The sequence below is a fragment of the Mastigoproctus giganteus genome, chromosome 8, assembly GCF_048544385.1.
Source record: "Mastigoproctus giganteus isolate SK-2022 chromosome 8, ASM4854438v1, whole genome shotgun sequence".
In the NCBI taxonomy this organism is placed as follows: Eukaryota; Metazoa; Arthropoda; class Arachnida; order Uropygi; family Thelyphonidae; genus Mastigoproctus; species Mastigoproctus giganteus.
Window position 1 is genome coordinate 182,752,270 of NC_143582.1, and position 23,293 is coordinate 182,775,562.

Here is a 23,293-nt window from a genome sequence, read left to right on the forward strand (position 1 = left end):
AGATGCTGGCAGTACTAGGAAACAAAACAAAATTGATTTAGAAATGAATATGATTAATTAAGAAGTACGAAGCAGGACAAAGTTTGTCATCTAGTATACGGAATTAGGTCTCACTGCTTCAATAGTGAATACTATTTTAAGAGACAGTATGTGTATAAAAGAACATGTTAATGGATCAAAACATTTAAGATCAACAGTGATCACAAAACAGTGTTCAGGTGCTATATCGAAGATGGAAAAGCTATTAATAATATGGATGGAAAATCAGATCCAGAAGCAAGTGCCCCGATTCCAATGGCCATTCGAGCAAAAGCAAGAAGTATTTATGAAGATATTAAGGATAAGTAGGGCAAACCCCAAGCCAAGTTCGTGGCAAGCAATGGATGGTTTAATTCAAGCATCACACTGGTTTCTATATCATTAAAGTATGTGGTGAAGTTGCCAGTGCCGATTCTGCAGCTGCAGAGAAATTGTGATGTTTTGGAAAAAAAACCCTTTTAAATCTCCACAGCTCTCAACTTCTGCAGTGTCGTGCTTATCAGCTGGAGAGTTAATTCTGGCAATGATGTTCGAAAGGTAAAACTTGCTGACATTATACCTGTCTCCTCTCTCTTTCTGTGCATGAGATAAAAAAATTTAATAAATATTTCTATTTACGTGTTTGTTGAACATTTCTTTTTTTGCTTCGGTTAAATTTTCAAGTGCTGCATAAGCATTTAGGAAAATTCCGACTTACGTAGAGTTCCGTTGAACGCAATCCTTATGTAAGTTGGGGAGCGGCTGTACTCAAGTTAAAGTGAAACTGTTATTTAACAAGACATAAAGATAAAAATACAGTAGAACATTGATTACCCGAACCACTACAGCCCTCTTTCCAAAAAATTACAGTAATTACAGTATCTACTTTTAGTACACTGGTTGTTATGCTGAGATATTACGTCTGCAGCATTAATGCATTCGTTTCTGAATATTTATTCAAAGATATATGCAGTATAGTATAGAAATAGTCCTAATTTGTCATTATAGGAGTTAAAAAGCTTTTAAAGTCTATTCTGAAAATGGCAGAGGAAAAAAGTTTTTCCATGGATGACATTTACAATGCAGATAAAACTGGTCTTAATTGGAAGTCACTCCCTCTCAAGTCACTTGCATCGCAGCACGAAATGGCTTGTCCTGGTTTCAAAGCTAACAAAGAGTGTTACAGTTATGGTGTGTGCAAATGCAGGAATCCAAGATGCTTTAAAGGTGTAACTTGCCTACCAGTATGATATAAAGCACAGAAAAATGCTTAGATGAATTCCAACGTTTTTTTGGATTGGTTTAGCCAAGATTTTATTCCTAGTGTGAAGACGCATTGAGAAAATGAGGGTAAAGCTGGTAAAGTTTTGCTTATTATCGATAATGCACCATCTCACCCTCCTCTTGAAAAACTGAATTCAACTGAGAGAGAACTTCATTGTTAGGTTTTTAGTGCCAAATGTTACAGCCCTGCTGCAACCAATGTGTTATAGAAAGGTGTGATCAAGGTGTTATAGAAAAACTAAAAAAGATGTACAAAAAACAAGTCTTGCATCACTTGCTGTTACCAAAGGGATATGAAGAATGCGTGGCTGAGTTTTCAAAGAAGCTCAACATTAAGGATTGTTGCTACAGGTTAGCAGATGCTTGGAACATGTTGTTGGAGGGAAATCTGAAAAAAGGGATGGCATAAACTTTGGGGTGCTGCCGAAGAGACTGTCACACATGTGCATGATCTGAATGAAGACATAGGTGAGGTTGTAATTTTATATCAAGGCATTTCTGGGTTTTCTGAGTGTGGGCAAGATGATGTAGAGGTATGGTTAAACAACAATGCTGATGATCTTAGTTATCATATTTTAACCAAAGAAGAAATTGTTGCATTAGTCCAGAATGAAGAATGTGCTGCATTCAGAGCAACAGTCTGAATGCAGTTCTATGGAGATACTGCTATTACAGAGGATGAGAGACCCTGCTGCAAAAAGAGACAATCTTGCATGGTTCAAAGAAAAATTTAAGATACATATTTAAAAAAATAAACCTTCCCACCTAATTTTTGTACAATTACTTGTTTATGTCAAAAAAAAGTGTGATTTATAGTTGAATCCATGTAAAACAATTAGGTAGGTTCAAAATAAATATAATATGTATTGTTCCTTCTAAACGTAAAACTAATGCCCCTCAGGTTCGTAATCTGGGCAAGAGGAAGAATCCCATCACCACTGAGCCTGCTCGAACCATTCAAGGCCTTATACACCTCAATCAGATAACCTCACCGATGCATGATCTCCAGATGCTGCAATTTGCAGAAATTAAGCCTTTTTTGGTAAGAGCACCCCTTTGTTTCCCTCACCAGTCTTGTTGCACTTCTCTGTACTCGCTCTAGCAACTCTACATCCTTCCTAAAATGATGCCTCCAAACCTGTACACAGTACTAAAGGTATGGTCTGACCACTGCCTTATACAAAGGGATAATCACCTCCTCTTCCTGCTAGCAAAATTGCTGTAAATCATTGACAAGACCCTATGACTTGCTCTGGCAGCTGCCTGCACTGTTCATAAAACTTCACATCTAACTACACAACAAGAGTTAATGATGGTGTAGAGCAGATATCTTTTAAGGGCACAAAGAGTGATATTCTTCTAATATTAATGACAATAAAAGTAGGAGTTCTGCACATTTACTTAACAATTACAGGGCAATGCTGAAAACAAGTCACGAGTTATGGTTAAAGTTGGGAAACAAAAACAAAAAAAAAAAAAAAACAAACAAAACACAAATTTCAAAGTGCCTGCAATTCTGCCCACGCATGATAGGAGGGAGTAGATGATGAGAGCCTTGTGAATCAATTTGGTCCTAGAGAGATTGTGCAAGGCTCGTGGCGTAGAATGTTTCTTGGCGTAGTCTGTTTGTTAACAGGAGAGACTGCTTCTACAGGGATGGGATACCCTTGATTGGAAAGGGTGCAAGAACACCCTGATGCTATCGAGACAATTTTAGTTGGGTCAGAAAACTGCTAGCTTGGTGGGATAGACAGACTAATAGATAAACAATAGCTGAAGGCAGAGATAAAAGTAATTCTTGCACTGCTTCTATTGGAACGAGCAGCAGCCTTGAAAGCAAGGTGCTGGGAATTTCAAGGACTGCTGGGAGTTATCATGAAACAATTAAATACAAGGGCTGTGCTCGGATACTTGCATGTACATCAAAGCTGGGAGTATAGTAAATAAATTTGATGAATTTGAAGTGCAGGTCAAAACATCAAATGCAGACATTGTTGAGATATCAGAGATGTGGTGTCACCCAGATATAAGGGATGCAGAATTTGAATACAGAAAGGGTACAAGCAGGGGAGTGGTTATGCTCTTAGTTAAGAAGCACAAAATCTATGGCATGCATCCAGCTGACATGAGCAGCCAGTGCAATGTTCAGTCAGTTTGGTGTGACATAAGCACTGGGAAAGCAAAAATGAGAATAGGAGTGTGTTATAGGCCTAATGGTTCTGATAAGCACAACAAACAGCTCTACACAGAGAAAGAGTGGGCCAGTAAATCCAAACATCCAATAATGAGGGAATTTAACTTTCAAGATGTTGGCTGGAACTTGTGGATTGGTCACTCACAGATTAGCAAGTCTTTTGAGGATTTATTGAATAATTGTTTTCTACAGCAGAATGTCAGAGAGACAACATGAGTGAGTAATACTCTTGATCTGATCATCAGCAGATATAGAATCTAAAGATAAAAGACCCACAAGGTGGCAGTGATCACGATGTATTGATCTGGGATTTACAAACTACCATCAAAGGTAAAGGGTGGGGTTTTGCTTTCGTAAAGGTGACTGACTACAGTGGTCTCAGACAGCTTTTAAATTTTATACAGTGGGACTGACTGATAATGTTACCATCAGAATTAATCTTAGAAGCTACTAGACTTTTCATACCAACTAAGAAATACTGTTAAAGGTATTTATAATGCCTAAATGGATGTCAGATGAACTGATGAGACTCAGAAGAGAAGTGACTCCTTTGCCAAACATTGCTTGTATTCTGCTTTTTCTTGCCTAACTTCCAATGTGATGTGATTTGATTATGCACTAGTTTATATATACTACAGGGTTCGGTGTCCCAATATTTTATATGTGATGCACATAAATTATCGGGTGATACAGAAGCCTATGGTAGATATAAACTAGTCTGTAATCAAGTCACAGGGGAGGTTAGACAAATGAAAACAGATTAAGGGAATTTGGCAAACGAGGCAAAGAAAAGCAGCAAAGACTTCTTTACTTAGGTAAACACTAGAAGGAAAGGGATGAAACAAATTGGTCAACTAAATATCGATGGTTACACTACTGATGATCCTGCTTGGTTACTAACAAATGAATGAATATTTTGCATCTACATTCACACATGAGGAATTCTTTAGGAAAGGAGATGTGGAAGTTTATGAAAATCTAATATGGAGCTAAATGATTTTGTAATAACTGAGTGGAAAGCGGAAGAGAAATTGTTGAAATTAAACAAAAGAAAGGCACCTGGGCTGAATGTGATCTATCCAATTATATTAAGGGAGGCAGCAAAGGAAAAGTAGGCAAACCCTTAGCCATAATTATGAGAACATTTTTGGATTCAGGGGAGGTCTCTCATGGACTGCAGATTTGTGAATGTATTTAAGGGCAGAAACACACTATTATCACTTCACGAGACTTCACTCTTATACATATCTAACGTCAATGTGGGGGAGCTATATTTACCAATAGTTTATTGCTCGGAGACGCAGTGTTTTAATTGGCTGTATTCACAAGATAACACGTTGTTTCAAGGCCGAATGACATTGTCAGGAAGTCAAATTTTTTTCTGTTCAAACAGAAATTTTGTTAGGCGTGACAAGAGGAAAATGGAGGAAATGCTAATAGAAATTAAATTAGAAGTAAATAATCTGTTTTCAGGGCACAAGTAAGAATATCCAAAAACAAATAACAACAACAACATCAAGAACGTTGCTCCTGTGCCTATTCCGAAGCACCCTCCACTTCGACCAGCTACTCGGCATACTCACCGCAAATGTCCAGTCACAGGGACGCTCAAAAATGACCAAAGGAGGAAAATAGAACCAACAGAATTTCATTTCAATTTGCACAACTCATAACAATTTCTTACAAGTTCAATTTTTAAGGTTGAGAAGTAGTTTTTTGTTGTTATTAAATTTCATTAAAAATTTTTGTTTCGTATTTTGACAGAATAAGTCCTTATTCAAAATTAAACTTGCAGTATTTCAACTTTCCTTTAACATATAACTAATTTTTCTTTAGCGCTGACTGAATTTTGAAATTGCATATTTTGCCCTTGAATGTCATCTTTAATTAGAATATACAGTATAGGAAATTAAATTCTTCTTTATTCATCCATAAGTACATCCTAAAATGATTTTCATCTTCTTCAAGCCCTACAGTAAATGATGGAATTTGCCCTTTTCTTTTCTGTTCCCTTCCAGTTGATGTCGTGTATCCATTGTATACTCTTGTGTTTTCTCAGTTATAAGAGAAGCGCATGCATTTTCTAAATCTTCAAAATCTGAAGAGGAGGATGAACTGTGGCAATTTATTTTGCTTCAGCTTTCCTCAAAGAAAATGACACATATACAACGTTACAGGTTGCCAGACGTACCCCTTTTTTTGGAAGTATAATAAAATTTTCAAGATACCCCTTTTTTAACATTTGAAATGGGGAATTTGAAAAAGGCAGAAAACATAAAGCAACCCGGTGAGATGATTATTTAGGAAGAAAGAATTAACTGACGATAAAGTTGTTGAAATGCATCCTTAAAGACTCAAATACGACATTCTATCCTTTTTACAAAGAGGATTGTAGAATATATATTATTATGCTTACTTTGTAACCTTTTACATTCTACTTGACTTTTTTTTTTATTTCGTTGTAATGGTTTAAGGCTCAGGCAACAAATTTTTTTATTTAAAATTCCCAATATCAATATCGATTTGTTGTATGAAGAATATGTTCTTCTGAAATCATTCCGTAAAAATTTTGAGACAAAAGACCTCAAAAATACCACAGATGATTGGATAAAAATTTTAAATGTGTACGAAGTACGCAATACAGAAAAAAAATATTAATTTTGTGTTTGCTTTTCCTCACTCAAATGCAATGCGTGAGCGAGTATTTAGCTCAATGTTTAACGCATGGAAAAAGGATAGAAATAAGAATGTTGAAGAACTGTTGCAGAAAACCAATCCCAAAATTTCATGCAAAGAATTTTACTCATGTGCACTAAAAAATGAAAAACTGTTAAAGAAAATAAATCAGGTTTATTGAATATGTATTGTAAACAATTATGTAAAACATTTGATGTTAATATCTATAAAAGTTTCCTTTAGTGTTTATAACTTTTGCAATAAAATTTTCTGAATTAAGGCACGAGCTATAATTCAGTTAATTTTATTAAAATATGACTAATTTTGAATTCCACGAACTTGTAAAAATCAACAAAATATAGAAATAAAATGGTTGTTATTAAAATTGTTCGGTTTTCTTAAGATATAATGTGAGTACCCCTAAACAAGGAATGAATACCCCAAATATAAGCACAAGTACCTCGAGATCAAATTTTTAATCTGGCCACCCTACGTTACAGTTTCTTCTCCAACCGACTTCACAGTTTACACTAAACAGGGACCACAGAGTACTACTCTGTGACAGGGACATGATGAGATTCACGTGACGTAATAATAGTGTGTTTCTACCCTAATTCACAAAAGGTGATCAAAGGATAACATGGTAATTACAGACCTGTCAGTTTAACTCTGTTCCAGAGAAAATAAAGGAGTCACTGGTAAAAGAAGTAATGCAGGATCACCTAGAGACAAAGCTGTAATCATGCATCAGACACAACATTGGATTGTTACAGGAAATCTTGTGTAACCAACTTGATTGGATGCTATGTGGTCACAAAGGAATTGGATGCAAAAAATAATTTTGATATCATATACATGGATTTCAGGAAAGCTTTTAATACTGTTGCACATAAAAGACTGCAGTACAAATTGGAGTAGTGAGCATTAAGAGCAAGTTGCTGCAATGGATAAAGGAATGGTTGAGTGGAAGAAGATAGAGTGGTAATCAATGGACATTGCTCTTCGTTGACTAATGTTATTATTGGAGTTCCCCAGAGTTTGGTGTCAGGATAATTTGGTAATTTTCTATATTTATCAATGATATTGTTGAAGGCATAGCAGGCTTAATGTCCAAGTTTGCAGATGATATAAAGATTGGCAGGGTGGTTACTGACAGTAATGACTGTATGCTACTGCAACAGGATCTAGAAAAGTTAAGTGATCGGCTAAGAAATGGCAATGAAGTTTAACATTGATGTTGTTATTTGGTTTTTAGGAGCATTAGCAACTAAAGCCATATTTCTCCGGGAATATGCGGTGGTCATTCCCTGACCTTTACGCATCCCCCGTATTTGGTCAAGGGCTCGAATCCCGGTCTAATCAAGAAGCGTGTGCTACACACTGCTGCTCCTGCCCACCTGGCTATGGATGCGCCTTAACATTGATAAATGAAAAGTACTGTATATGGGTAGCAGTAACCCCAGAGTAACATTCCATCTGTGTGGTACTACACTCAGGAAATGAAAAAAGATCTGGGGGTAATTGTGCAGTCAGATATAAAGGTCTCTGAGCAGTGTAGACATTATGCCAGGGCAGCTCATGGGATTTTGTCAATGATATAGAGGAATTATGCTAGCAGGACTAAGGAGGTGATTATCCCATTATATAAAGCAATGATCAGGCCACATCTTAAGTACTGCATACTGGTCTGGAGGACCTATTTCAGGAAAGAGAGTTGCTAGAATGAGTAAAGAGAAGAACAATGAGATTGGTAAGGGGAACAAAGGGGAAGTCTATTGAAAAAAGGTTTCAGTTCTGCAAATTGCAGCACCTGGAGACTAGGTGCTGCAATTTGTTGCAATCTCACTGAGGTGTTTAAGGCTTTGAATGGATTGAGCATGTTCAATGCTGATGGGATTCTTCCCCTTGCCCAGACTGCACACATGAGGGGGCACATATTCAAATCGAGGAAGGATGGTTGCAGAAGTTTGCCTTAACCAGTGGGTGGTTGATTGCTGGGAAAAGCTTCCATCTGTTGTTGTGGAACTTGATAGCTTAAATAAATTCAAGGAACAGCTAGACAAACTATTGGAGGGAATGAACAGGAGAAATTTTTTTATTATTATTATTTTGGCTGATGCTGTATAAGCTTGCTTATACAGCATCATTTGTCACTGCTAACGGCAATACTAAGACAGTGAATTCAGTCTACTGCAGTAACTCCCTAAGTCACAGATCTCAATCCCATTGAGCAACTGTGGGATGAGGTGGAACAAACTCATCAGAGTAGAGAGTTACAACCATTCAATTTTCAACAACTGTGGGAAGAAACTGAGTTAACATGGGCTTGCATCCTTGTGGCATGCTTCTCCCATTTAGTTGAGTCCATGCCACAATGAATCCAGGCTGTTCTCTCAATTAAATGGGAGCCTACTCATTCTTAGGCAGGTATACCTTATAAAGTGGCCACCCAGTGTACATAAACAAATTTAGTGCTAAGTTTGTGATGTATATACTTTCATCAATTTTTTTATTTGACATACTATTGCCTTATTTTTTTTTTGGTATTTATCTTACGTACCAACATGCCTACTGTCACCCATTGGTAGAGCATCCATTATTTAGGTTTCTTTGTTTGTTGTTTTTATTTGGTTTTTAGGAGCATTAAGCAACTAAGGCCATATTGCTCTGGGGATATGTGGTCGTCATTCCCTGACCTTTCTGCACCCTCCGTATTTGGTGGTCACAGGCTCGAACCCTGGTCTAATCAAGAAGGGTGTGGTATGCACTGCTACTCCTGCCCACCTGGCTATGGAGGCACCATCCATTATTTAGGATAAAAAAAAAAAAAAAAAAAAAGTATCTAAATGATTTTGTAATAACTGAGAGGAAAGGCAGACATTTTCATAGTGTCAAACACATTCTTATTATTATAAATGTTTCATTGAAGGCTAAGAAACACGGTGGAAATTCCAAAGTACTTTGTATATGTGTGTGAGTGAAGGGGCTTGTCTATAAGTAAGGAATGGAAACATTATAAATATTTGGTCATAGAACAATATTTAATTTCTATTAAAATCTTTTTTTTTGAGTTGAGTTTCTTTTACACAATAATATTAATAAACAATATGCATTAAGAGAAAAAAATTCATAAATAAAATGCATAATGATGAAATGCAGTTATTTCATAAATACTACTTTATAAATAGATAATGACCCTTTTCCCAAATATAAGCACATCCTTACCTTTCCCATTAGAGTCCATATATATTCGGAAATGTGTGGACAGATCGGAGATAAAATTAAAACCTGAGTTTCAATAAACCTACAAACAAGATCATAATTCAACGATTCAGATATAGCTAGTTCCCTGTATTTGTCTCGAGATGCTTGGAACTCAAAAAAGCCTGTTCTCAGAGCCTCCTTGAACATCATCTTTTCATAGTGTTGAGCTGTTTCTTGAATCCCACGATTTATTTCACTAAAGGAGAGAGAAAACAAAATAAGTCAATTCAAAAATGTCAAACAATGAGCAAAAATTTAAGTGTAAAGAAATTTGATAATTTGTGAATACTGTAAGTGACAGGGGTGAAAAGTAATGTGGGCATATCAACAGCTCAGTCACAGTTAAAGTCTGAATGCAAGTTATAGAGTAAACTGGATTTTTAATGTCTTCACATCTCTTAAGACCCAACTAACAGAGGAAAACAAATAAATAAAATATCCACTATCTATTTCTTTGCAACATTCAAGTAACTTCTCAAAACAGAATAAAGACTGGATAATATAAGAAACAAAGAAAAACAAACAGTAATGGCAGCCCACCATATAGCATAATTAAGAGACTAACTTGTGATCCACAGGTTCTTAACAGCTGTATCCCCTCTATCTAAGCATAACAGAAGAAAGTATTTCTACATCAAAACAAATTCTTCCTGACAAAGTACAATTAAAACTTGCACTTTGTCTTTTCTCAAATTTTTTTACATCTTTAAAACATTACTCCACTTGCAAATTAAATTGCAGAGAAAACTTTGCTTTGTCCTTTAAATTAACAGTAGAATAATGACACATTTTGAAAGTGCAATAAACACACACACACACAAAAAAAATTCCTACTTTGGCATAAACGAAACTGAATAATATACAGAAATACATTGCACAGTGTGGTTAACATATTGGAAAAAAAATACCACACTGACTGAATGAGCACTAAACGGGGAACAATTTCAATAGGAAAAATAATGATACGCGGGTATCACAAGGATTTTTTTATATTAGAAAAAATTATACATGAATAGCTAGAAAAATAATAAATGCAAATAGTAATGAGCTAGGCTAAGAAAGAAATTAATTGATAATCAATCGCAGTCGCAGATTACAAACCACACTATAGCGAATCCCGTACTGATTGATCACAATCAGTACGGGATTTGCTACTGATTGTGTTCAATCAGTAGTGAATCCCATACAGGAATACCTGTATGGGATTCACTGAAGCTGCACTGTGCGAGGCATTCCTGTACATCCTAGATTATCTATACGAATTTTACTGTGTAAAATGCAACTAGCTTTTACCATTTGTGAAGTATATTTTCCACTACTTTTAAAAACATTCTATTTCAAGCGAAAATAACAATTATATTAAGAAAACTCATTAAAAGTCCATCAGCAAAGGAATTAAGCAGGCCCTTATCCATGGACTCAAGGAAGGCCACCACGGAATGCACATGTACAAATGTACCCCCAATTCACAAAGGGAGATCAAAAAGGTGAAAGAGTAATTACAGACCTGTTAGTTTAACTTCTGTTCCAGGGAAAATAGAGTCACTGGTTAAAGAAGCACTGCCGGATCATCTAGACAAGACTGTGGTTATAGTTCAGACACAGAAATACATGGGTTCGTTAAGAGCAAGTCTTGTCTGACCAATTCGATTGGATACTATGATGTGGTCACAAAGTAAATGGATGCAAAAAATAATTTTGATATCATAGTGGTTGTAGACAGAGGCAAAAGTGATTCTTGCACTGCTTCTATTAGAATGAGCAGCAGCATGGAAAGCAAGGCAATGGAGATTTCCAGGACTGTTGGGAGTCAAAGTGGAACAAATAAATACATGGGCTGTGTTAGGGTAATTAAGAGCAGAAACAGGTGCATGTATACTTGCATGTACACCAATGCTAGGAGTATACTTAATAAATTTGATGAGCTTGAAGTGCTAGTCAAGACATCAAAGGCAGGATATTGTTGGGATATCAGAGATGTGGTGTCACACAGATATAAGCAGTGCAGAATTGGAATTTCGGGAGTACAATGTGTACAGAAAGGATAGATAGGACATGAAGGGAGGAGGGGTTATGCTGTTAGTTAAGAAACACAAAATCTAAGGAAGTGTATACAATTGATGTTGGTGGACAATTCAATGCCGAGTCTGTTTGGTGTGACATAAGCACTGCGAAAGGAAAAATGAGAGTAGGTGTGTGCTATAGGCCTAATGAATCTGATGAGTATAATGAGCAATTGTGCAGAGAAATAGAGTGGGCCAGTAAATCAGAATGTCTTATAATTGGGGATTTTAACTTTCCAAATATTTACTGGAACTTATGGGTTGGTCACTTGCACACTAGCAAGGCTTTTTTGGATGACTGTTTTCTACAGCAGCATGTTCGAGAGGCAACCAGAGGGAGTAATACTCTTGAATCAGCAGTGATTATTCATGCATTAAGAATTTGCAGATAAAGGAACTACTGGGTGACAGTGATCGCAATGTACTGATATGGGAATTACTTAAAGATGTAACTACTATCAAGGCTAAAGGGAAGGGCTTTTGCTTTCATAAAGGTGATTACAGGGGTCTCAGACAGTTTTTAAATTCTGTAGAGTTGTATAAACTGATGATGTTATCTACATTGATTTTCATGCCAACTAAGAAATACTGTTCAAGGTTCAGGCCTAAATGGATGTTAGATGGAATTAATGAGGCTCATGGCAGAGAAGAAAAATGTATGGGATGCATATAAATTATCAGGTGACACAGACGCCTATGGCAGATATAAGCTAGTCTGTAATCAAGTTACAAAGGAGGTTAGGCAGGCAAAGCCAGATTACGAGAAATACTTATGTAAACTCTAGAAGGAAAGGGATGAATCAGATTGGAGCACTTAACATAGATGGGTTGACTATTGATGATCATGCTCGGGTAGCTGATAAACTGAATGAGTATTTTGCATCTGCATTCACACATGAGGAGCTATTCAATGAGGGGAATGTCAGACATTTATCAAACTCTAACAGGGAGCTAAGTGATTTTGTAATAACGGAGAGCAAAGTGGAAGAGAAATTGTTGAAGTTAAATATAAGGAAGGTACTGAGGGTGGACGGGATCTAGCAAACCCTTAATTATGAGAGCTTCCTTAGAGTCAGGGTTGGTCCCCATGAACTGAAGGTATGCAAATGTATCCCCAATAACTATAGACCTATTAGTTTAACTTGTGTTCCGGGAAAATAATGGAGTCACTGGTTAAGAAGCATTGCAGGATCATCTAGACAAGACTGCAGTAATAGTTAAGACACAGTATGGGTTTGTTAAAGGGAGGTCTTTTCTGACTAATTTCATTGGATACTATGATGTGGTCACAAAGGAACGGAATGTCAAACATAATTTTGATATCATATACTTGGATTTCAGGAAAGCTTTTGATATTGTTGCACATGGAAGACTGCTGCACAAATTGGAGAGGTATGGCATTAAGGGTAAGTTGCTACAATGGATAAAGGGATGGTTGAGTGGGAGATGACAGAGAGTGGTAATCAATGGACACGGCTCTTCGTGGACAAATGTTATTAGTGGAGTTCCCCAGGGTTCGGTGCTGGGCCCATTGTTGTTTTGTATATTCATCAATGATAATTGATGAAGGTATATCAGGATTAATGTCCAAGTTTGCAGATGATACAAAGGTTGGCAGGGTTATTAAGGACAGTAAAGACAGTATGCCACTCCAACTGGATCTAGATAAATTGGGCAAATGGGCTGAGAAGTAACAACTGAAGTTTAACATTGATAAATGCAAAGTACTGCATATGGGTCGCAATAACCCAAGAGAAATGTACGAATTGTGTGGTACTACACTGAGGGAAGTGGAAAGTGAAAAAGACCTGGCGGTAATTGTGCAGTCAAATATGAAGTTTGCTGAGCAGTGCAGATGGGCTGCTAGGGCAGGTCATGGAGTCTTGTCAATGATATATAGGAATTTTGCTAGCAGGGACAAGGAGGTGATTATCACGTTGTACAAGGGAATGGTCAGGCCGCACTTAGAGTACTGTGTACAGGTCTGGAGGCATCATTTTAGGGAAGATGTAGAGTTGCTCGATGAGTGAGTACAAAGAAGGGCAACAAGATTAGTGAGGGAAACAAAGGGGTACTTACCAAGAAAGGCTAAGTTCTGCAAATTGCAGCACCTGGAGAGTAAGCACCTGTGAGGTGAGTGTAAAAGGCCTTGAATGGGTTGAGCAGGCTCAGTGCTGATGGGATTCTTCCTCCTGCTCAGATTACGAACCTGAGGGTCATAAATTTAAATTGAGGAAAGACAGTTGTAGAAGAGATGTGTAGAAATTTGCCTTTAGCCAGCAGGTGGTTCTTCTTCTTTCTTCTTCTTGGTCCTTAGCTGGCAGCTGGGGGAGGCGGTTGGCCACGCAACCAGTATGCTGCTGTAGGTGGCGCAGGGTTTCGGACTTGCTCTGTGATGTTCTTCCATACTTTACGATCCATGGCGTCAGTCCTGGCCTGGTTAAGGTCGAGACGTCGGCTCTTCAAGTCATTTTCCACTTGCTTGGCCCACGTTTTCCTAGGCGCGGTCCGTTGGATGCTCCATTGGGTGGGTCGTTGTCTCCAAAGGAGTGTGGATGGTATTCTGTTCGTGCCCATTCTACATACGTGGCCAAACCATCTAAGCCTTCGCTTCTGGATTTGGTCGGCAATGGCTGGTTGCTGTTGGCATCTGGTGCGGATGGTATCATTAGTGACACGGTCACGAAGTGAGATGCCCAAAATCTGCTGCAGGCATCGCATTTGGAATACCTCAAGTTTGTTTAAATCTAACTTGAGACAAATCCATGTTTCTGATCCGTAAAGGAGAATGGGCAGGATCAAAGTCCGGAAGAGTCGGATTTTAGTTTTTGAGGAAATGTTGGTCCTCTTCCACGGACACCATTTCAGCGAGGCGAACGCAGTGGCCGCCTGTCCAATTCTGCTGTGGATTTCCATGGTGGATGCAACTTTCTTCTCCTGGACCAGCGACCCAAGGTATTTAAAGTCCTGCACTTGCTCGATCTGGACGCCTTCGAGATAGATGGTGGCTTGCGACCCATCTGTTGTCAGGGCCTTTGTCTTATCAGCATTGATCTTCAAACCGTATGGCCGGGCAATGTCGTAGATGATGTCCGTGGCTTCAGAGTCGTTACCAGCAAAGATAGCACTATCATCGGCAAACATCAGGTCAGTCACATAGTGATCCTTGTCATATTGTATGCCCCGTCTGTTTCTGAATGCTTGCCTCATAATGGCATCGACCACGATGTTGAAAAGCAACGGGGAGGCTACATCCCCTTGGCGGACTCCAGTTTGGATGGTAAATTCCTCAGTTAAATCGTTCTGGTTGATAGCCTAAATAAATTTTAAGTTAAGCTGGACAGGCATTTGGAATGAATGGAGGTGAAATCGAATGGAAAGTTTTTTTTTTGGTTGATGCTGCAGAAGCTTGCTTTCTTGCATTGTATGCCTCTACTAATGCTAAATGCTACTTGGATTTCAGGAAAGCTTTTGATGCTGTTGCTCATGGAAGGTTACTGTACAAGTTGGAATAGTATGGCATTAAGGGCAAGTTGCTACAATGGATAAAAGGATAGTTGAGTTGGAGAAGACAGAGTGGTAATCAATGGACACTGCTCTTCATGGACTAATGTTATTAGTGGAGTTTTAAAGGGTCTGTGATGCATGCTTCACTGTAGGTGGGTGGATGCCATCACTACAATGTGAGACCTCACACTGGCTTACACTGTTAACTACTTAACCAGGATAAATGTTAAATGTGTTCCTCATCTGCCCTAACAGCCCTGACCATGCACTCTGTGATTTATTTATTCGTTTATTTATTTATTTTTTTATTTCCAAAGTTAAAGGAGTTGCAAGGAAAACATTTCCAGTTATCAGAGGCAATTCTCAAATGCATGTCAAAAAATGGCTTCCACCATATTTTTGAAGAATGGCAGAAATGTTTGAGTAAGTGAATTTCATTAAATGGGAACTACTTTGAAAATGACCTTCAAAATATGGATGATTAATTAATAAAGGTATATTGTGAAAAAAAAAAAAAGTAAAAGTATGATCACTTTTTATTGAAAAGTCCTTGTACTTACTAATACACATTCTAAAATATCTTTAATGCAGTCAACTTTGAAAAAACATTTTATTACCAAATTAATTCTATGTAGCTAACATGCCAACTGATAGATGCAACATTTTTCTTTTAATTTGTAAATGAAATGAATTCTGCCCACGTACCTTTGCCCACCAATATTCTTTAATTTGCTATATGATATTTTCTCTTGTCATTTTCATATACTATGAATTATGAGAAATTAAATTTTTTTTTGCCATTTAAACAGATGCAAAGAAATGCATCTATCAACTTCCATTTCCATGTGGCATCGGTGAGATTCTAGCAAGAGTTGTCCTCTTTCCATCAAGCTTTGGTTTCACTAAATGTGAACAGCTCACAAAAATACAGATGTTACTTTTGCAACTGTCAGACAACATGTGAGCATTATGTTTCAATTCAAGGGATGTTTCTCTCATTTACTTTTTTTGTTCAATATTTTGTACTTGAGTTTAGCAATTCATAATTAACAGAACACAGTTTTCAATTCAGAAAAAGACAAAAACAAAACATGTCTCAGGTGCTATGCGAGTATACTTGCTTCATTTCATGGCATGAGTAACAGAGGTTAAAGAGATGAGTAATTATTACTGATGAATAATCAATATTAATTGATCAGAGTTCTAGCAAAGGAGGTCAGTTATTAGACTGCATGCAGTGTATTTAATCCATAAACACTATTTCTGAATTAAACAAGCTTCATTTATATTATAACTTCATTTTTTTAATTAAAAAAGTGATTAAAAAACAGTTTGCATATTAAACTGGCTTTTATCACATATACCAAGAAGCAATTTATTCCACAAACTAATTTAGATGCTGAATGTTTCTTTTCTTTTTTTTTTTTTTTTTCTTTATCAAACCCCAAACATGAGAAGTATTAGAACCTATAGTACTTAGTAATGTGCATGGGTTGGAGGTTGAGAAGATCAAAGAAGATATTTTTGACATTAGACTTGAAAATTATTTGAATTGTAATTTTCAGGAAATACATATGAAGGAAGGTTGTTCCAAAAAATGGAAGTTGAATGAATAAATGAGGAAGAAGAAAAGTTGGTTCTGTGAGTTTGAAGCTGGACAATAAAAGGATGTTGACTGGTTTCGGCACGTATTCGGACTGCTCTGAAAGAGAGCAGGAATTATAGAAGACAATTCAGAACAGTGCCTGTGAAAGTATCTATAGCAAAAGGCATGCAGCAGAAACAGAACATCTATGAGACAGAGAGTGGAGAGACTCTGTTAGAAATGAGTCATTAATTAACCCAACTACCATCTTTTGAATGGAATCTAGAAGTCCGAGAGAGATTTTGGGGATACTTCCCCAGATTTTTAGATGCAGAGGAAGCAATATTTGTAATGTGCTTATGTCAAGAGAGATTAGAAGGATAATACCCAATAGAGATATATGATCTTGCGTAGCTTTCTGACTTTCTGATTCTTTACAAAACACCATACCATACCATATATTGCTAAACTGCACAATTTGGTTAAAAAGTAAATATTCAATTACATAATTCCTCAGTTAAAATTAATCTATTTAATTCTTATTAATGTCATAAGCTGAATTCTTCATCAAAACCTTTTCAATGATGATTGTGATGCAGAGTTCTCAGATGTGATCATGGATAAATGTATTCACCAGTGGTTTTGATAATGCATAACAGATAACAAATAATACATGCTATTAAATTCACTTTCCACTTAAGATTTTATATAAATATAAAATACACAGACTGAAAAGCCTGTATCAAGTTTTTTATATTGTTTCAAAACTTGTTTCAAATTTTTTAGCAATGACTACAGATTCAGAGCAGAAACTAAACTTGGTATCTAATAAATATCACTAAAACATAATGTTCTTTTTACAAGCATTAAGATTTATTTTTTTGAACTCTAAGCAAAAAAATAGCCATTTACCAGATTTACTTATAATTAAACACATTTCAGATCAATCTGATAATTCTATTTTAGAAGTATTATACCAATAACAACACTGTTCAAAGGTCTAACTTGCCTGATAAATACTCTATCATTAAATGTATCAGCAGGACCTTGACGGAGTTTCTTTTGGGATACAAGCATTTCTTTTACCCATTCTAGAAATGAATACAATCGCAAGATACCAGCTTCTGCCATAGTCTCTACAAAATTAGCATCTTCAACTCCATCACCAGCATCAGCTAGAGATAACCTTAATCCTAAAAGAAACAGTATAATATTTTAATTGTATATTTCATGTTTAATGCAGTCAATTTTTTCAAAAACATTTTATTACCAAATTAACCCTATGCAGCTAACATGCCAAATGATAGATGAAACATTTTTCTTTTAATTTGTAAATGAAACGAATTCTGCGATATACTTTTAATGCAGTAAATGAAATGAATTCTGTCCACTGTACCTTTAATGGTACAATACACTTACAGTACATTTCTGAATCTGATGTAAATTGACTTATGTCTAGTTATATAATTAAATTACCATAATTGATGGCATATAAGACGCATGGGCATATAGGATGCACCCCCATTTTAGAAAGGAAAATTAAGGAAAAAACGTTTTAATATATTTAGGCATTTAATATTTATTCTAATGTGTAAAAAGCTCATCCTAAACATGTGATCAGAACAGCAAGAAAAATACTATTACTGTATGATAAAACATTATTTAATCATTATTCTTAATTTACTGATGATATATTAAGGAATCCTTATGTGCTGTAATGCAACAACTAGATCATAGGTATAGCGTAGCTTAATTATCAGCACTCACCTCATAGTAATCCACTTGGTTTGATGAAACTTATAACGGGTACATAGTACTTATAAAACTTTTAAATTCCGATCAGTAGCTATTCATAACTTAAAATAATTATAAAAATTTTAAAATTTACTAAATTATGAGCTTTAAAAAGTGTTAAAATTTGCCTAAGAAAAGAAAGTGCATTTTAATCATGTCTTATTAAAATAAAATAAAAGTGAGATGAAAGCTAATAGCCACGCACGAGCGACTTTCGAAGTGGTAGTAGCCCACTACCATTTTAATACTTTCAAGTCTAATTTATCGGGTACAGAATTAACACAACATGTTCAATCTTATAATCATAACTCACGCATAAATTCGGTAGTGGTAGCAGGCTACTACCACTTAAGAAAATACAAATCATTTGCTTCTTCTCTCCTCACATAAGCAACTATCCAGTTGACCTTTGAATTTATTTAAATTGTCAGCCTCAACTACCTGTGAAGGCAACCTATTCTAGCAATCAATGATTCGTGGCTAAAAGAAAGCTTCTTACAATCTAGTCTAAACCTCTTCCTCTATAATTTGAATTTATGCACATGAGTTCTGGAATTCTCTATAACAGTGAAAATTCCACTGTTCATTTTATTAACCCCTCTCAGAGCCTTATAAACCTCAATCAGGTGACCTCAGAGGTGCCTGGTTGCCAAATTTGTAGCCCACATATATATAGTCTTTCCTCATACTGTCACCCTTTTGTCAAACTCACCATGTGAGTTGCCCATCTTTAGACCCCTTCAAGGAGCTTAATGTCTTTTTTCAGATGAAGTCTCCATACCTGAACCCATTATTCCAATTGTAGCCTTACAATTGCCTCATACAGTGGAACTATGATCCTTCCCATATCTCTACAGGATAATGTTCAATAAATCAATAGGACACCATGGGCTTTACTGGTTGCCTGTTTACACTGCTCAGAAAACTTCATATCTACCCATATAGTAACTATCAGATGCCTTTCTTCCTCTACTGTTTTTAATTCAGCCCTACCAAGTGTATTATCTTTTGGGGTTGCTATTTGTCAATGGTAAGACCTTGCATTTTGCTGCATTAAAAGATAGTTGCCACTTTTCTGATCATCCTTGCAGCCTGTTCCAGTCATCCTCAAGGAGTGCTGCTTGGTACTGATCATTAATTTTTCTACCAATCTTTACTTCATCTGAAAATTTTGATATCAAGCCTTCTATACCATCATTGATTCGTTTATGAAAATCAGAAACAACAATGGTCCAAGAACCAATCCTTGGGTAACCCCCTTCTGTCTTTATACGAATCTGAAGAATATCTATTTCTTACAACCCACTGCCTTCTGCCCTGCAGCCATCCAGCAATCCGTCTTTTTCCAGTAATCCTAAAACATGTTCCAGCTTATATAATAACCTATCATGAGGGACATAATCAATTGTTTTGCTACAATCCAAACAAACAATGTCGAAATTGTTTCCTACATCCAGTTCATGAGTAACTGTGTCAAAATAGCTTACTAAGTTAGTTAAACATTCTGTGCATTATTCAGAATGCCATATCTATCTAAATGTCCCTGAATTTCACTCTTAATCATTGTTTCTAAGGTTTTTCCTACCACTTAAGTCAGAACTAACCAGTTTGTAGTTACCAACTTTGCTCTTAGAACCGCCTTTATGTACTGGTGATATGTTGGCATTTCTCCAAACCAAAGAAATCTCTCCTGGGTCCAAAGATGCCCTCATAATTAACTTCAATGGTTCAATACACTCTCTGGTAGCCTCTCCCAAAATTACTGGGTATATGCCATCAACTCCAGGAGCACTGCTTGCCTTTATGCTCAAAAGTTTTGATAATAAACAGTCATTTGTAATTTCAAAATCACTAATTTCATAATGATTCAGCCTCACTTGCACAGCTTCTTCTCAGCATGAAGGGCATTTCTTCAGTAAAGACAGATGCAAAGTACCTATTTGATTCATCTGCAACATCAGCTGGATTGTCTAAGACCTTCTTACACCCAGTGCGCCGACCGGGCTAGCCAGGTGGGTAAAGTGCCTGCCTGGCAACCCAAAGGTAGCGGGTTTGAATCCCGCCTTGGGCTTGGATCAAAGTACTGCAAAAACCTTGGGAGGTGCACTATGGCCACAGAAGCCGATGCGCCAACAACTACAAAAAAAAAAAAAAAAAAAAAAACACCCAGTGCACAAAGGGCCGGCCTGATTCACTTTTTTCTTCCTTGTATTCTAACAGAAATTAGTCACAAGTGGCAATGATGAACCAATGGCACACAGGAAAATATACCTATACCAACCAACATATGGCCATTCATAAAATGTATATTATAAAAATGGTATTATTTAAAGACAGATCTAACTGTGAAACCATAAGCATCGTTATACACAAAACTTATTTTTGGCATGTAGGTCAGAAAAGGGTCTCCATTACATTACACTGTGACAAAACACTCTTGCCTTAAGCCTTAAAACCACCAAAAACAGAAAAGTGATGATTCATGGCAACTTCCTGTAATATATATATATATATACACACATTACTGCCATTTTTGCCATTAATGCCAAATTTTGATGGCATTAATTAATCAGAATTAATGCCATCAAAAAATGGCATTAATCGGATCTGTGACGGATTAATATTATATATTAGTAATAATATTATAAAATAGATATAAATTAACTATCCTATTTGCTTTTTACATACTTGGACACACACACACACACACACACACACACACACACACACACACACACACACACACACACACACACACACACACACACACACACACACACACACACAGAGAGAGAGAGAGAGAGAGAGAGAGAGAGAGAGAGAGAGAGAGAGAGAGAGAGAGAGAGAGAGAGAGAGAGAGAGAGAGAGAGAGAGATATTGCTCAGTTTGTGATTACAGAATTATGAACTGAATTTATAGTAGAAAAACACTATAACATGATACTCATATTTATTAAGAAGAGTAAAAACAAAATTACCATCTGCAGAAAACTTTTCCACTGCTTCTGATAATGTTAGGAAATTTCCAGTTGACTTTGACATCTTAAAAAAAAAATAAATAATAATTCAACACGTGAATACTAGTAGTATTTATAAAAACTCATCTCATCCCCATTATATTCAATGTTGACTGTTAACAAAGAAAGTAAAATTTTTTGGAAAAAGCTATTTTATTTGGGGGGAGGGGGCACTGTCTTTAATTTGTGTATTTTTTTTTTATTCTCCTCCCCACTTAAGGTCTAATTTAATATCAATTTAAGTTATTCTTCTGAAGTCGCACAATAAACAGTATTATTTGTGATCACCTGAATCAGAGGCCTGGCTATTAAGCCCATTCAGAAAGTATGTAGTGATAACGAGGAAACCTATTGTTGTTATTGTTATTTGGTTTTTAGGAGCATTAGCAACTAAGGCCATACTGCTCCAGGAATATGTGGTGGTCATTCCCTGACCTTTCTGCATCCTCCGTATTTGGTGGTGATGGGCTCGAACCCCGGTCTAATCAAGAAGCGTGTACTACGCACTGCTGCTCCTTCCCACCTACGGAGGCGCCTAGGAAACCTATCTTAACATAAAAATATGGTTATCAATAGGACTATAACAGTAACTGGAGAACTACAAACAAAATACTAATTACCAAATAATTAAAGAAATCAGAATGGAGGGATCTAAACTTCTAACGAACTAAGAGAGAGAGAGAAGAATTTTAGAAAAAAAAATTCAAAGAATGGTAAACAATCTTGAACAATTTAACATCCAATGTTACCATTTAAAAAGAGATATTAAAATTAAAATATACCTTTTCAGAGTTCAGCATAATGTGACCATTAGCTCTTACACCTCTGGGCCACTTGTTGGGTTCATCAGGCCAAATAGCACAGTGGTTATAAAGGAAGTACGTCAAGTGATTTGGTACTAAGTCCTTGCCTGAGCATCTCAAATCAACAGGATACCAATATTCAAATTCCCATTTAAGCTTGTCTAAAGCTTCTTTAGGAATTGTAGTTTGAGGAAAACATGCATCTTTAAAAAATATATAGTTCCATACTTCCAAAGTCATCTGTTCTGGTCTAAAAAAAAAAAATATATATAATAATAAACAACTTCTTTAGATGACATAACAAAATACTTTTTTTCCCCTCAACTTCAGTTAATAATGTTAATAGCAAAAATTGAGAAAACCTAATTGTGTTATACTTATTGCAAGATTTTATATTATTGTATGGTGTTTAAATACTCCTGAAAGTACTTAGCCACTCTCCTCTTAACATCAGTGAAGTAGATTCAGCCATCAGTGAAGTGTAAAACGAAAATACCAAGAGATTTGAAGGAACATCACAGATATCATCTGAAGCAAGTACAGGCTGTGAAATGGTGCATAGAGTTTTGAAAAAGATTAATATCAAGCACTGGCATTGTATGCCACTGGAAATCTGGTAGGCCAACAATGTTAATAGAAAGGAATTAGCAATCCTTTCAACAGGGAATTGACAATTATTATTACATATCCCAATAGCTGTTTCAGCAAACAGTTGCATTAGATGAGCAGACCCTGATGGTATTTACGCACTTGTTCTCAAAACCTGCACTCCTGAACTTACTCCTCTTCTTTGCCGCCTTTTTCACTTTCTTATTCCAAAGGTGTTTTTCCTTCTGCTTGGAAATTTGCTCATATCCAGCCAGTTCCTAAAAAGGTGATAAATCACTCCCATTGCAATTACTTCTACTCTTTCTAAAGTAATGGAGAAATCAATTAACCACCAAAGCTCGCAACAATTGTAAAGCAGTTATTAATCAGTCTAAACTAGATTTTGAACAGGCTAAGAATAGAAAACTTGCTTCTTGCCCTAATGGTAGCTGAACATTCTGGTCTCTTGCCAAAGCTATTGGCTGCAACTTTTGCCCATCT

At 36.4% G+C, this 23,293-nt stretch overlaps 1 protein-coding gene across 1 annotated transcript in view; it reads right to left on the reverse strand.

Annotated features, from left to right (window-relative positions):
• Nucleotides 1-23,293, reverse strand: part of LeuRS (Leucyl-tRNA synthetase) — a 248,471-nt gene that overhangs the window by 63,122 nt on the left and 162,056 nt on the right. Inside the window, exons 17-20 of the mRNA XM_090379080.1 lie at nt 22,184-22,454; nt 21,363-21,426; nt 17,601-17,784; nt 9,398-9,632 (exon numbers count right to left, since the gene is read on the reverse strand). Coding sequence (XP_090235206.1) covers nt 9,398-9,632; nt 17,601-17,784; nt 21,363-21,426; nt 22,184-22,454 — 754 coding nt within the window. The remainder of the gene's footprint in view (nt 1-9,397; nt 9,633-17,600; nt 17,785-21,362; nt 21,427-22,183; nt 22,455-23,293) is intronic.